Source organism: Mytilus edulis, chromosome 3 (genome assembly GCF_963676685.1).
Source record: "Mytilus edulis chromosome 3, xbMytEdul2.2, whole genome shotgun sequence".
Lineage (NCBI taxonomy): Eukaryota > Metazoa > Mollusca > Bivalvia > Mytilida > Mytilidae > Mytilus > Mytilus edulis.
The window spans coordinates 64,997,880-65,013,776 of NC_092346.1; the positions used below are offsets into that span (position 1 = coordinate 64,997,880).

The 15,897-nt window shown below is 33.1% G+C and overlaps 1 protein-coding gene across 1 annotated transcript in view; it reads left to right on the forward strand.

Moving 5' to 3' along the window:
• Positions 1-15,897, forward strand: part of LOC139517134 (monocarboxylate transporter 12-like) — a 28,923-nt gene that overhangs the window by 2,455 nt on the left and 10,571 nt on the right. Inside the window, exon 2 of the mRNA XM_071307841.1 lies at positions 8,216-8,306. Coding sequence (XP_071163942.1) covers positions 8,249-8,306 — 58 coding nt within the window. The 5' untranslated portion in view covers positions 8,216-8,248. The remainder of the gene's footprint in view (positions 1-8,215; positions 8,307-15,897) is intronic.

A 15,897-nucleotide genomic window follows, 5' to 3' on the forward strand; every position in this document is an offset into this window, starting at 1 on the left:
ATTGGACGTCAGAGCTCGTCCCATATCAATAAGTGGATATTTGCCCATCCAAATTAGATGCGCTGCTTCTTCGCTTCTGGTGCCAACTAACGACCTTAGAATTATATAAATCGGGTATCAATTTGTTCATTTTTCATTTTTCTCTTCATATATAAGCTTCATCTACCTGTCACCCTTTATTTTCTCATATTTAGACAGTTTTCACAGTGTAATCTCGGACTAAGTGTCTGCGACTCTGTTTTTTGGGACGAGTTGTCAAATTGGCATTCATATAGGCTTCGTGTCCCACATCTGGTTTTAAATTAAAATGTCATCAGATCGGGTATGAAATGGGTAAATACTCCATGTACAGGGAAATTATTGGTAGTATAGGGATTTCCAAAAGTTGGTGAATATGGTGAAAACTCCCTACAATTAAATTCCCCATAACCATGATAACACAATTTTTTTTTATTGATAACCATTAACCTTTCTTGTTAAACAATTGAAGCTAAGGACACAGTTTCTTCAGAAGAATTATGTCAAAAAACATAATAAACTCTGTATTTATTAAGTATATTTACATTTAATCATGTTACCCATTGAATAATCATGATACATTAATTTATCGTGCAATCAGCTAATTATTATACAAATAAAAGGTACACAAAAAAATGTTTGCTGTATTTGAACATGTACTGTTACCCACTTCCATGTTGAGCAAGCGGTAATATGAATATTTCTTTCTGGGTAAAATTTTCATTTTGGGGTCCTCTATGCGCTCTGTGTTTCAACTATGTTGATTTCTTCGGATTAATCAAAACTATTATACAAACGCTAAAGAAGCAGGAGTCGATTGCACAAAAAACTTACGACTAAGATTGGTCTTAAGTCATGAACTAATCAGTATTCTTACAATCAATCTTAGGCATAAGTTTTTTTGTGAAATCGACTCCAGGTGTAAATTGTTTCTTAAGTTCATATAAGTAAATATTATATATTCTAACAATACATTTACTGTATATACATTTTACATGTATATATGTAACACTCAGAAACGTGTCCTTCCCCCCAAACATGTCCGATTCCCCCAAACATGTCTAGTTGAAAACTGCGCCAAAGCGTGTCATTTGTATAAACGCCCAAACGTGTCCATTTCTCAACTAACCCCCAAACGTGTCCAATCCCAAAAACGTGTCCATATCAAGCGTTATTTGGTTATTGCTATTTCATTAACATATACTAATTTTACCATTTCATTAAAAATATACATAAGCACGTTAGTACTTTTTCAAAACGGAAGAATTAAACTGGCTTAAAGTGGGGGCGTCATTTCGGCTATTTTGTTTGTAAATTGTAAGCAAACATGTTGAGTTAAACAGTGCAGTTAACTGGTCAAAGTGTCCCTTTCTCTGCGCGTTAAAACTTTAATGTTCTCTCTAATTATGCATGAAATACTGACAACTGGACAATTCGCAATCAACAATTTACATCAAATACTTGCAACTGGACAATATGCAACCAGCAGTCTAGAGTTTATCTTAACAAAAAGAACAGTAAAAACATTAAAACATGTATGTTAAAATGTAAAAAAAAACCCAAAAAAAACAGGTAGCCTATGTTCTCTCTAAATATGCATGACATACTTGCAACTGGATAATACACGATCATCTGTTTAAAGTTTAGTTTAAAGTTAATGTGTACAGTACAACTGTAAAAACATTAAAACTTGCAAAACTATTGTGCGCTCTAAATATGCATAAAGTACTTGCAACTGGACAATACGTAATCAACATTCTAAAGTTTATTTATATACTACAAAATAAAGGAGTATGTTCGATAAGGTCCTAAAATGGCCCCCTTTTTTAGCGTAAATTTCAAATTCGAATTTATTTACCAATATCACGATAAATTATAGCTAATACATTGACTAGATAGGATATAAGCCATTTTATTGAAAATTTCAGGTTTCTGCGTTTCATTATGACGTCACAAGTTGTACTCATATTGATTTTTCACGAAAAAATCAATGAAAATGGGTAAATTTCCATAGATTATTGGACAGAAAACATAGAGCGCATACGTCGACAACAAAGATCTTTTAAAATAATGTTTGTGAAGACATTTCACATGTCTTATTTGAATATTAAGCTTGTCGACGCCTGCGCTCTATGTTTCCTGGTCCTTTATTTGGTTGAAATCCAGCTGATTTTGTCAAATTTCACAAAAATCCCTTATCTTGACCTTTTTGGGATGTAAAAATCAAAGTGTTAGAATTAAACTTTGACAGAAACAGTTCTGTTTAACTTTCTCACATGTCTTTAAGGCAACTTAAAGCATTTATTGTCTTGTAACTATGAACTTTATAATTGGGGCCAAATATGGCCCTTACCGAACTTACTCCTTTGCATTTAAAACCGACGTTGATCACATAACAGTAATATTCATAAAAAAAGAATCTATAAAACTTATGCATGAAATATTTGGCACTGGACGTTATGTTTCTTATCGTGGACAATAAACAACTGCAGTCAAAGTTACTTAATAATAACAGATTAATTTTGCAATTATTATAATCATTAAAAACCTACTTGAACTAACTTAATCTGATAAATGACATCTTCATCACGTGTGTCTCCCATCATAGAATTGCCGTAAACGTTATCAGCGATTTTATTTAAGAGATACATGTAAAAGCGCTAAAAGACGTGTAACGTTTTGGCGTTAAATATTGGACACGTTTTGGCGAATAACAATTATCGGACACGTTTGGGGGTTATGAAATCGGACACGTTTGGGAAATATTGTACATTTCGGACACGTTTAGGGAGAAAAGACACGTTTGGGAGAATCGGACACGTTTGGGGGGAAGGACACGTTTGGGAGTGTTGCATATATAATACCACAATTAAAATACCAGAATGATAATTCATCAATATATATTACTCAATTTATTTCACTTGACTGGATGGAGTTTTAACGGTTCGCTCATAACAAATCAGTCCATCTATAAATAGGTGTTTCAGGATAAACTCATCAATGAAGTGTCCAGTAATTATTTTGTAAATTCCTTTGATGACACTGATAGGTGATTAGAAATTAGTTATAATTATAACAGCAGTCATCCTTATCACACACATCCTCAAATAGATTGTCCTTATGCAAATTAAAACATAAGCTCCGCCCGATCAGTTAAAATAACATTGGTAATATATTATAAGAGTTTAATTTATTGTAAATCAATCAGACGAATAAATATGACACTGTATGATTTACATCTGAAGCATGTTACATGTTAGCTGTACACTGTATGCTAATTCCTGAATATATCTTAATGGGTTTATTTTTGCCAGTGTGAAAAAAATTCTTAAGTGCCCTATTTAGATTGTTTTAAGTGCAAGAAAATGTTAAGCAAATATATGCCACAAAAAAACCTTCATTTTTACCTAGATTAAAATCATATATATGTCAAAAAGTAGAACTTACTATTACAATGTATTTTAAAAGAACCTGCACTGTCAAGCTTAGAACAGGTAGACTACAGAGTTGAGAAAGAAACTAGGCCCAGATGCAGATCCAGCCATTTGAAAAAGGGGGTTCCAACCATACATGTATGTTCCCATTCAAATGCATTAATTGTTTTAAAAAAGGTGGAGTTCCAAAAAATGTTGAAATCAGACATTGTCAGACATTTATTTGAGATTTTTAGAAAATGACGCTATCACCGACATGTTTCCGATACCATTGACCAGAACTTACGGAAGTTGATTATATTTCTCCACCTTCTGCACTCGGTTTCATATTTATTATTTAACATACTATTAACTGGAATCTGCTTGTATAAAGCTACACTCGAACAAAGTGTTGTAGTCGGATGGGAACCAGTTTACATACTTTATTTTATTTACTAAAAAAATATCTTGACCTGTCCATATGTTTTTTGTTATTAAATGATATTTGGAGCTATCCCTTTGTTATATTTTTCATATTTAATCGAGCTTTCATTTTTATTCACATGTCTTACAATTGTAAACAATCATGATAAATAGATCTGTTTTGATATAGTGTTGGACTTTTTCCACTCCAATGATCAGAAATCACTAGACAAAATAGTTCTCCTAAATAATGTCAGCCTTTCTTGCCATTTCAACTTGACAATCATTAAAAAAAAGTAATAACCGGAATCATTGTGATATCCATTATCCAGATTTACGAAGATTTTAATAATGTGAAATTAGTAATACGGTTACACCCACGCGGTGCGTATGAATCTTTGTTTACAAAGTTACAGCAGCAGAGTCTGTAATAGAGGGACGAAAGATACCAGAGGGACAGTCAAACTCATAAATCGAAAAATAAACTGACAAAGCCATTGCTAAAAATGACAAACAGACAAACAATAGTACACATGACACAACATAGAAAACTAAAGAATAAGCAACACGAACCCCACCAAAAACTAGGGGTGATCTCAGGTGCTCCAGATGGATAAGCAGATCCTGCTCCACATGTGGCACACGTCGTGTTGCTTATGTGATAACAAATCCAGTAAATAGTCTAATTCAGTAGGTCACATTTATGAAAGGGAAGGGGATTGTAGTTACGACATAAGGAACATATCCGATATCATTTGTGAAACAGCTATTCCATAACCGTCAACCAACTCGTGATGGCGCCCGTAAAATTTACAAAGGGAGAATTTCAACTTCACCATTTGGAACTCTTGGTTTAATAGCTTCCTGGTGAGCAGCAACCCTCTATCAAGAAAATCATGATCCTAAAAATATATAAATTTTGAAAGTGTAAAGATATTTTTGCATAAACATACTATAAATCTACCTGTCTTTATGTTTTGGACAAGTTTATGATCCCCAGGTAATTAACATTTCAACAGTTGTTAGAAGTTGTGATTACAACTAATCCACTTATCCCCATCGGATGGGTGACATTGGGAGAGATCTGTTTGCGCCGAAAATGCGTCCTTTTTTTCTCCAATGCTACGTTTGTGTCCCCTGTTTTAGAATTACATGGTATCATTTGCGCCAAAAATAAAACATACGATTGCGCTAATTAGAAGAAAATTACTTCCCTGCTCCTTTATTGGGACTTGGAACCGGCAGTTAACACTGCAAATGTTTCTTTATCTGAAACATACTTTCTCTTACTTCTTAACTGCATAGGTACTTCACAATTTCATGTACGTAATACCTTGTATATACAAATATTGTCCAAAAAGACAAAACACCGAAGGATGAAAGTCATAAAACAGTTCACAATAATTCCTGTGGAATGCTTATGCTCCATGACTGGTACGTCTTTCGGTAGATAAAGTTTCATCCCATACAGAACAATGCACTGTGTCCTCAATACATGTGACTAAAACACCATCACCAAAAGCTTCTAGTTACTTCTCTTTTTGGCATAACGTGTATTATATATTCAGCAAAGCAATAAGTTTTCTTCTCTCTCTGTACATGACTGTCTGAATGCATTTCAAGTCATTTCTCTCCAGATGCTCATTTTCATGGTGAAATATTTCGAAAATATGATACTTTTTAAGCCGAAAATAAGAATAAATATTAATCATTAATATTTATGATAGATATGTGTACAGGTAAATTGGAGCAAATTGAGTTTCCAATATTGGCGCAATTGATACGTTTGGAAAACAAAATTTGGCGCAAATGATACCCCTGAAAACAGTAATTGGTGCAAAAGGACTGCTACCGTGACATCATGGGTCACTAATCCTTTAATTTTTAATAAACCCCATAATTGACCATCATAATTATTTTCCATGAAAATCAGTCTGTCAGCATTTCAACAACCAGGAGTATAGTCTCGTCATTAGATCAAAATTGTTATGACTGTTATCTCCCGCCGTCCCGGACAGTTCAGATTTGAATTTTAATATTTCTCAAACGATCACATTTTGCGGTTCGTTTGTCGTAGATTGGTCATTTGAACGGATTTTCGTCATATTTGATTTAATTTTTCATCAAAAACTTTTTACAAATTCCATTTAAAATATAAAACTTTATTCAAAACTTCATGAGTTATAAGACAGGTACTTCTTGTACTGAAGGTCTAAAACGCGGAAGTGGAAAACGGGAAAGTGAAAAACCTAAGTGAATTCCTAAATAACAAATCAACATGAAAAATAGCATGTGATTATTAAGGTACTGCTGTGACCTATCATCCTTTAATTAAAGACCCTTTTTAATAACACAGTCAGTCTTTGCTTAACACTTCTTATTTAATTATTAAATTTCCTTTGATATACCAATTTAACAACATGTATCTCGGTATAACATTCTAATTTTATGGCCATCAAAAATTGCTGAAAAGACTTTTAAAAGTATTAAAATCTTTAATTTGAACTACCTTCAGATCTTAATTATTTAAATTATACTAACTCTCTTTGTAATTGGTTAGTCATTTTTGCATTTCAGATGAGTTAATAAAAGTAAGAAAAGTAAATAAGGCAGTGATGGATAAAACTTATTTTGCAAATAGAAATAATATTTTTTTTAGTTCAAATTTTTTTAGGAGTTTTTAATTTTTATTTATTTTTGTAATTGAATTTCTGAGAAAAAATCCTGCAATATATTTCTGTCTCCAATTTTTTGGCATTTCCGAAATTAAAGAGAAATTTTAAGCCCATTACTATGACCAGTTGGAGTTTTCAATACATTTGTAAACTGTAGAAGTTACATCATGTATCAAAATAAAATGGTGTTTTTGTGTCCAAATTCACTTCTGATATAAATCATTACAAATATTAGTTATCAGTTAACCTGTGCATAGAAATTAAGAGATTCCTAGATAGATTCTTGTGATCAAAAAGTCAGTGTAACCTGGTAACCTTCAATACAAACTTATGTAATAGTATTGTTTGTAAAAACATTAAAAATTTCAAGACAAATTGTGTTTGTTTATTCCCTGAAGCATGTATAAGAAAAATATAAAAGTTGATATACTTTCTGATAACATTTTGATATATATCAGATTTAAAGAATTTATAAATTGAAAAAAGTCAGTCAAGCAAAATTTCCAGAATTTTTAATGTTAATTTTATGTATGGTTATCAGGTGGGCATAACAAAAGTGAAGTGACTTTAACATGTTTATAGTACATTTCTCCTTAAAATTTAAACTAGCGGTAATGGGATAATGTTTTGTAAGTTTCAGATCTCCTTAAAAGGAAAGAACTTATAAATTATTTATAACTATCTTGATTATGTGGATGCATTTGACCTATAAATGTATGTATAATTTGACCTATAAATGTATGTATAATTTGACCTATAAATGTATGTATAATTTAATGCAGACTCATATTTTTTGCATAAAGAATGAAAATTGCATTCATGTTATAATTTAAATGGAAATTCATTATTTAAACCTTGGGTGTAAATGTCATTGAACTTGATGAAACAATTTATGTTTTAGATGTACAGGTATAAAATTAATGCTTCAGTTACATTCTATCCAAATCATTACCTAGATAATATTGTGAAAATCAATTATATATGTAAATAGTGAATTATGTGTCATGTGCTTTTAGAGATAAATGGGGTCGAAATTTTAGACATTTTCTTAAAATTAAGGTTTCTTGGACATTTCTATTCTTTGGACCGAAATACTTACCTTTTTTTCTGTGCTGTGTCTTGTGTACTTTCATATTTCTGTTTGTCTTTTTCTTTTTTAGCCATGGTGTTGTCAGTTTATTTTCAATCTATGAGTTTGAATGTCCCTCAGGTATCTTTTGCCCCTCTTTCAAATCAATTGTCTTTTTAAAAAGAGGGTTTCAAGTACTAATTTTTAAGCTTATGATTAAAATCACTCAAAAATGCATCTTTTCCCCCATATTTCACAGTTGGACGTAGTGAAAAATAACATATTACAATCGTAATATCATTACCTCCCCTGTAACTGTATAGTATGCCCTTAAGCATGTTATGATATATAAATTAGAGTTCTCAAAATATTGCAAGGTTTTTATCAACACCAATAATGTGACTGGTTTAGTATCACAATATTAAGAACTTGGGTTCGAACATCTGATATTTATATGTGTATGAAGCTTTTTCTTGAAATCACAATTTTTATTCAGCTTTCAAACAACACAGTAATTACATGAATTAAGAAGCAGTTTGTCAAAAATAAAATTAACAGGTCAGAAATAAAATAGGTTATTATTACTATGATGATAAAACATGCTTTTATTTTTTCAGGTCATAAGTAACCTCGTAAAATAAGCAACAAGTATGGCAGAACAGAAAGGAGTTCCCTACGATAGAGGATGGGCTTGGATGATTGTTTTTGGTAAAGAAAAAGATAATTATGAAATTATTTAAGGATTTGTTGCTGTATCATGTACTGATTCAGTTTGACTCTCCCCGTCATTATGGTCATATGGATGACAACCAATTTAAGGAGAAATTCTCAATCTGTTTTGAAAACAAAAGAATCTAATTTGATATATAAAAAAAAGAAGATTTGTTATGATTGCCAATTAGGCAACTCTTCTCAAGAAACCAAATGACACAGAAACTAACAACTGTAGGTAGCTGTACAGCCTTCAACAATGAGTAAATCCCATACCACATAGTTAGCTTTAGAAGGACCTGAAATGACAAATATAAAACAATGCAAACCAGAAAACTAACAGCCTAATTTATGTTAAAACAAAAAAATTTAAAAAAAAATGTAATACAGAAACAATAGACAACCACTGAATAACAGGCTCCTGACATGGGACAGACACATACATGGACATACAGAATCCCCTAAAGGGGTTAAACATGTTAGTGGGATGCATTTTTTCCAAAAGGAAAACAAAACTTAATGAAAATGACCATAAAATAACTTGATATTGAGGAAATTATGCAAAGTTGAATTTAAGCCTACCTCAAAGAAAACACATATGAATATATGTATAGTATGAAGGGGTAGATAATCTCAACTTGTTAATAATAGTTTTACCATCAGACATAACAATGTATTTGCTTTCTTGTAAATATGAATATTAAGGCAGAACAAATAAAATTGAGAAAGGAAATGCGGAATGTGTCAAAGCGACAACAACCTGACCATAGAGCCGACAACAGCAGAAGGCCACCAATGGGTCTTTAATATAGTGAGAAACTCCCGCACCCATAGGCGTCCTTCAGCTGGCCCCTTAAAAAATATGTATACTAGTACAGTAATAATGGAGGTCATACTAAACTCTGAATTATACACAAGAAACTAAAATAAAAAATCATACAAGACTAACAAAGCCAGAGGCTCCCGACTTGGGACAGGCGCAAAATTGCGGCGGGGTTAAACATGTTTATGAGATCTCAACCCTCCCCCTATACCTCTAGCCAATGAAGAAAAGTAAACGCATAACAATATGCACATTAAAATTCAGTTCAAGAGAAGTCCCAGTTCGATGTCAGAAGATGTAACAAAAGAAAATAAATAAAATGACAATAATACATAAATAACAACAGACTACTAGCAGTTAACTGACATGCCAGCTCCAGACCTCAATTAAACTGATTGAAAGATTATGTCTTCATCATATGAATATCAGGCACAATCCCTCCCGTTAGGGATTAAGTATCATACTATCATAAAATATATGAGAAGAACATAACTTGTGTCATGCCAACAACAGTATCGTAACTATATCCTTTCTTAATAAGTCTGTTTAAAGGTTTTGTAAGCTTTTGAGGTGAATACTGACATTTTTGTGCTTTGTAAAGAATATTACCATAAAAGATTGGATGTGAAATACCTCAATGTATAAGATGTCTGCATATTGAGTTATATTTACGAATCATTTCCTTATACTGATGATAAAATTTAGTGAATGTTTTGACTAGTTTGTGATATCATAAACCCTGGTGTAATAATTTTTCAGTAATACATAAAATTCTCTCGCTAAAATCTAATACGTTGTTACATTCACGAGCGAATCGTACAAGTTAAGATATATAAACACCATAAGATGGTGACAAGGGAACGTCACCATCTAAAAATGGATAATTAACAATAGGAAATGAAAAATCATCTCTTTTATCATAAATTTTTGTTTTAAGCTTCTCGTTAATGATATAGATATCAAGATCTAGGAAATGGCAGTGGTCATTGTTAGTATTAGCTTTATTTAAAGTAAGTTCAACAGGATAAATTTCTTTAGTATACATACTGAAGTCGTCATTATTGAGAGCCAATATATCATCCAAATATCTAAAAGTATTGTTCAATTTTTGTATCAAATGTTGTTTCAATGGGTCTTTGCTAATTTTAGTCATAAATTGTAACTCATAACAATACAAAAACAGGTCCGCAATAAGTGGTGCACAGTTAGTCCCCATTTGAATTCCAATAAATTGACGATATACGGAATCTCCAAAGCGATCAAAGATGTTATCAAGTTAAAATTCAAGCGCATATATAGTATCAAAGCATGTCCAATTGACATAGTTCTTTTGTTTATTGCTACTAAAAATATAAAAAATGACCTAAAAGAGTTTGAACCTATGTACTCGCATTCTGACTTTTTAAATGCCCAGTTAATTAGGGATGTGATTTTTTTCTTAATAAGAATATGAGGCAAAGTGGTATATAGGGTAGAAAAATCAAAACTTTGAACAGATTCAAAATCACCAATATATGCATGCAATTTATTAAGTACTTCCAACAAGTTTTTGACACTCCAAAAGTAATTAATTCCACTATTTTCAAAGGCCTTATTTGAACAATTTATTATCAGTTTTTTTATTGTACCAATTGTACTAGTAAGTAGAATAGACAATTTAGTCGTGGAACAATGGCTTGAAGATGAAATAAATCTATTTTTGTAAGGTTTTTATTGTAGCTTCAGAAGCCAGTACATAGTTGAGACTTTTATTGTATTTGGTTCTGCTTGTAAAGAAGTAGTTAAAAGTTTGTGTTTGTTACAGATGTCGTTTTCTGAAAATGAAGTCAGTTGGAATGTTGGTGAATTCGTGATTTCCTTCTGAAGAACCTCAATATAAAATTTACGTCAAACAATAATGATATTATTAGCAGCTTTATCAGCCGGGACAAAAACAAATTCCTTGGCTAGTTCTTTAAGTTTATGTTCATATTAAAATTTTGAATTCGATTTAAAAAAATAACCCACTATGATTTTCAGTCATGTAAACTACATTAACTTGCTATTCTTGTAATACATGTATATACACAGTTTGCCATTGTTTCTAACATTGGGTTGTCATTACATATTCCATATATATATATATATATATATATAAAACGTCTGTATAGTAGTCAACGATTTTCCCCACGAGGGCGCTGGATCGTTACGAGTAACGATACATGTACACAATAAATAAATTATATAAACGCCTAAAAAAGTGTACACAACAACTCCAAATACAAAAAAAGGTAACTATAAATGTAATTATTTATAAATATTTCGGATAACAGATATCCTTCGTCAGTCAGATTCTGATGTGAAATGAATCATCTTTGAGTCTCGTTAGATTAAACTTTTACTAAATCTTGAATTATATACAATAAAAAAAGTCAAACCGAACATCAGTAAAGACGCTTGCACCATTCTAAAAAAATGTTAACATGACATAGGTTATATGGTTTATTACAACAGAGAGCTCATATATATGCTTTAAATACAAATAATAATGTGCGATTTGAACTAGCACAATTCTAAAACTGTATCGGGAACGACAATTATGATGGTATAACATGTATACGCATGATAACGTCTGTAAAATTACCAAATAGACAGCACTGAACGATCTAAATATTTGAAATTGAGAGTAAAGTAGTTACAACAGAGTCTGAATATTTAAACATCGTGAACAAACGGCCGTAAAAATGTAATAATATTTTTTTACTAAGTATAACTAGAAGAACGTGGCTAGGTACTTATACATCCCTCAAAAAATTAAGCAATTTAAATTGGTATCTTCAACAAATGTATTTAACAAATGAAAAAGGTTTAGAAAAAGAAACAGAGACTGTAATAATAAGTAATATAACCTGAATGTGAAGCACTACACGGAGTCGAACTACATCTTTTCATTTATCCCATTTGGTGCCAAAGTTGTTAATTTTCGTATCCAAAATCTTTCCCGAGCGAGTCTATCCTCCTTAGACCAAGCAGAGTTGTGGTCAATGATTTTAATGGTCAGTCGATTGAGATCTGCCTTAGTGTGGCCAGGGGATCTCAAATGTCGACTGAGAGGGAGGTCTGGCTTGCATTGGTAGTCGCTACGATGGCCGTTCATTCGTTTGTGAAACGGCTGTTCTGACTCGCCAACATACTGTTTACCACATTTACACTGTAAGAGATACACAACATTTGAAGTCTTGCAGTTAACATTGCAAAATATGGTGTATTCTGTGCCAGTGGAGTGACTGTTAAAAGTCTGGGTATCCAGTATTTGTTTGCAAGTCAGACATCGTTTGTTTCCGCAACCCTTGCAAGATCCCATAGATGATAAGCCTGCTTGAGAGGATAAATCAGCTCTCACCAGCAAGTCTTTAAGGCTTTTGGGCCTACGGAATGCCAGTACAGGTGGTTCGGGAAAGATCTTGGATAGTTTTGAATGTTTTTCGATCTCTTTCCAATTTTCGCGGATAAGGTGAGATAAGTTGTCAAATTTTGGATGGTAATTCAACACAAAAGGCACCCTCTTGTTGACCTTTTTTTCTTTATATTGTAAAAGCTCATCTCGGCTGATGTTGTTAGCACGAGAAAAACCTTTATCAATGTCTTTTCTTTTGTAGCCCCGATGTTTAAGGTGACCGCGAAGTTCTTGTAGACGTTTTTTTGCAATATCGTTGGTGGAGCAAATCCTTTTTATTCGTATGGCCTGGCTGTAGGGAATGCTCTTGGTGCAGTGTTTGGGATGACAACTCAAAGGAGATAGATATTGATGTTTGTCTGTGGGCTTGCAATACAGATCTGTTAATATGTTTCCATCCCTCAATTGCGTTGTAGTGTCAAGAAATGTGATCTTAGAGTCAGAGATTTCATATGTGAATTTTATTGAGGGATGGGCATTGTTGGCATGATGAATGAACAGATTAAGTTCTTGTTCAGTATTGTCCCACTTCATGTCAATATCGTCGATAAATCGAAACCAAGAGAGGGGTTGATGAAGAGATGCATTGAGAATTCTTTGTTCTAATTTCCCCATAAAAATATTGGCATAAGACGGGGCCATCTTTGTTCCCATTGCTGTTCCATTAACTTGGAGGAAGTGTTCGCCATTAAATACGAAGTTATTGCATTTCAATACCAAAGTTAGAAGCTGGATGAGACATTCAGTTGGTGGATGTAAGGTGTTACGAGAGTTCCAGACTTCCCTACAGGCTTCAATACCATCGTCATGGGGGATGTTAGTATAGAGGGAGGTAACATCAAGCGAAACAAGGATCGTTTCAGGTGGGAGAGGGTTCAGAGATTCCATTTTCTTAAGATAGTGTGTTGTGTCTTGTATATAGGATGGTAAATTTTCTACATGTGGTCTCAGATGAAAGTCAATAAATTCTGATATTTTCTCTGTAGGGTGGTCATTGGCGGAAACAATTGGTCTACCGGGATTATTAACTTTATGAATTTTAGGCAGAAGATAGAAACGCCCGGGCTTTGATTTTTCAGGTTTTAGGTATTTAAATGTGTCTTCATCAATATGCCCCTGTTCACACATGTTTTTCAGGTTTGTTGTGATCTCTTTGTTGAACTGAGGGGTGGGGTCAGTGTCTAATTTCTTATAAAATCTCTCATCAGAGAGTTGACGTTCTGCCTCTTGAATGTAGTCACATTTGTCCATGACGACAACAGCGCTACCTTTATCAGCTGGTTTAATTATAATGTCGTCTCTGTTCTTAAGTTTCCGCACAGCTTCATTTTCTTCAGACGATAGATTGCTGAATGTTTGGGAAGTGGCAGTGGACAGATGTGTTACGTCGGATTTAATTTTGTCAATTATATGTTCCAAAGTTGCACATTTACTGGGTTTCGGAATCCATGAACTTTTTTTCCTGAATCTGGGAATATCGACATCTGCTTGGTCGTCATCTGAGTCGAGATCACTTGTGTCACTTTCAGTGGTACCATTTGTGGTGTTCTTATAAAAATATTCCTTGATTCTGAGGGATCTTGCTAGCTTGTCTAGGTCATCTTCCAAAAGTATAGAATCTATTTTGCCCGGCGTGGGACAAAAATTAAGACCTTTTGACAGTACCTTAGTCTCGGTCTCCGACAAAGCAACTGTAGACAAGTTGACTACAGTGTTTGTGGAGTTCATGCAACTTTGTTTTTTTCTCTTGAATCGGCGATTCCGGGGTTTTTTACCGGTTATGATGTTACGATTAAGAGTTAAGGTGGTCTGCTCTCTTGCAACAGTGTCCAAAAGTACGCCGTCTCGTGTAAATTTATTAATTTGTTTTTTGTGTAATTTCCGGGATTCAATGCGTAAGATGTCATGGAGGCGCTCATTGATGTTGAGCAATTCAGGACCGGAAAGTTCTTGACATGATTTGTTGTAAATGTTGTTATAACTACGTTGTAAATTTAAATGTTTATGAGACGCTTCAGCGTGTAATAGATCCATCAATTTCACGGAACTACTGTGGAGAATATTATTCCATCTATCCATAAATCTGATAGATTTTGCACCGGTGGTAAGGGGTGAAGCTTTCAAAATAAGCCCCATCGGAACAATACCCTGAGACAAATAAGTTTTTAAATTTGATACATGATGTTCGGTTTTAACTATTTTTAGACTCAAAGCTCTAAGCTTTTTAAAAAATGACATAGTTTGCCTGATGTTAAGGCTGTAAGAAAAATCGGATCGCGTAATAAATCACTCGATACAGACTAAGAATAAAAATATATATAAAACGTCTGTATAGTAGTCAACGATTTTCCCCACGAGGGCGCTGGATCGTTACGAGTAACGATACATGTACACAATAAATAAATTATATAAACGCCTAAAAAAGTGTACACAACAACTCCAAATACAAAAAAAGGTAACTATAAATGTAATTATTTATAAATATTTCGGATAACAGATATCCTTCGTCAGTCAGATTCTGATGTGAAATGAATCATCTTTGAGTCTCGTTAGATTAAACTTTTACTAAATCTTGAATTATATACAATAAAAAAAGTCAAACCGAACATCAGTAAAGACGCTTGCACCATTCTAAAAAAATGTTAACATGACATAGGTTATATGGTTTATTACAACAGAGAGCTCATATATATGCTTTAAATACAAATAATAATGTGCGATTTGAACTAGCACAATTCTAAAACTGTATCGGGAACGACAATTATGATGGTATAACATGTATACGCATGATAACGTCTGTAAAATTACCAAATAGACAGCACTGAACGATCTAAATATTTGAAATTGAGAGTAAAGTAGTTACAACAGAGTCTGAATATTTAAACATCGTGAACAAACGGCCGTAAAAATGTAATAATATTTTTTTACTAAGTATAACTAGAAGAACGTGGCTAGGTACTTATACATCCCTCAAAAAATTAAGCAATTTAAATTGGTATCTTCAACAAATGTATTTAACAAATGAAAAAGGTTTAGAAAAAGAAACAGAGACTGTAATAATAAGTAATATAACCTGAATGTGAAGCACTACACGGAGTCGAACTACATCTTTTCATTTATCCCATTTGGTGCCAAAGTTGTTAATTTTCGTATCCAAAATCTTTCCCGAGCGAGTCTATCCTCCTTAGACCAAGCAGAGTTGTGGTCAATGATTTTAATGGTCAGTCGATTGAGATCTGCCTTAGTGTGGCCAGGGGATCTCAAATGTCGACTGAGAGGGAGGTCTGGCTTGCATTGGTAGTCGCTACGATGGCCGTTGCCCAGTAAAT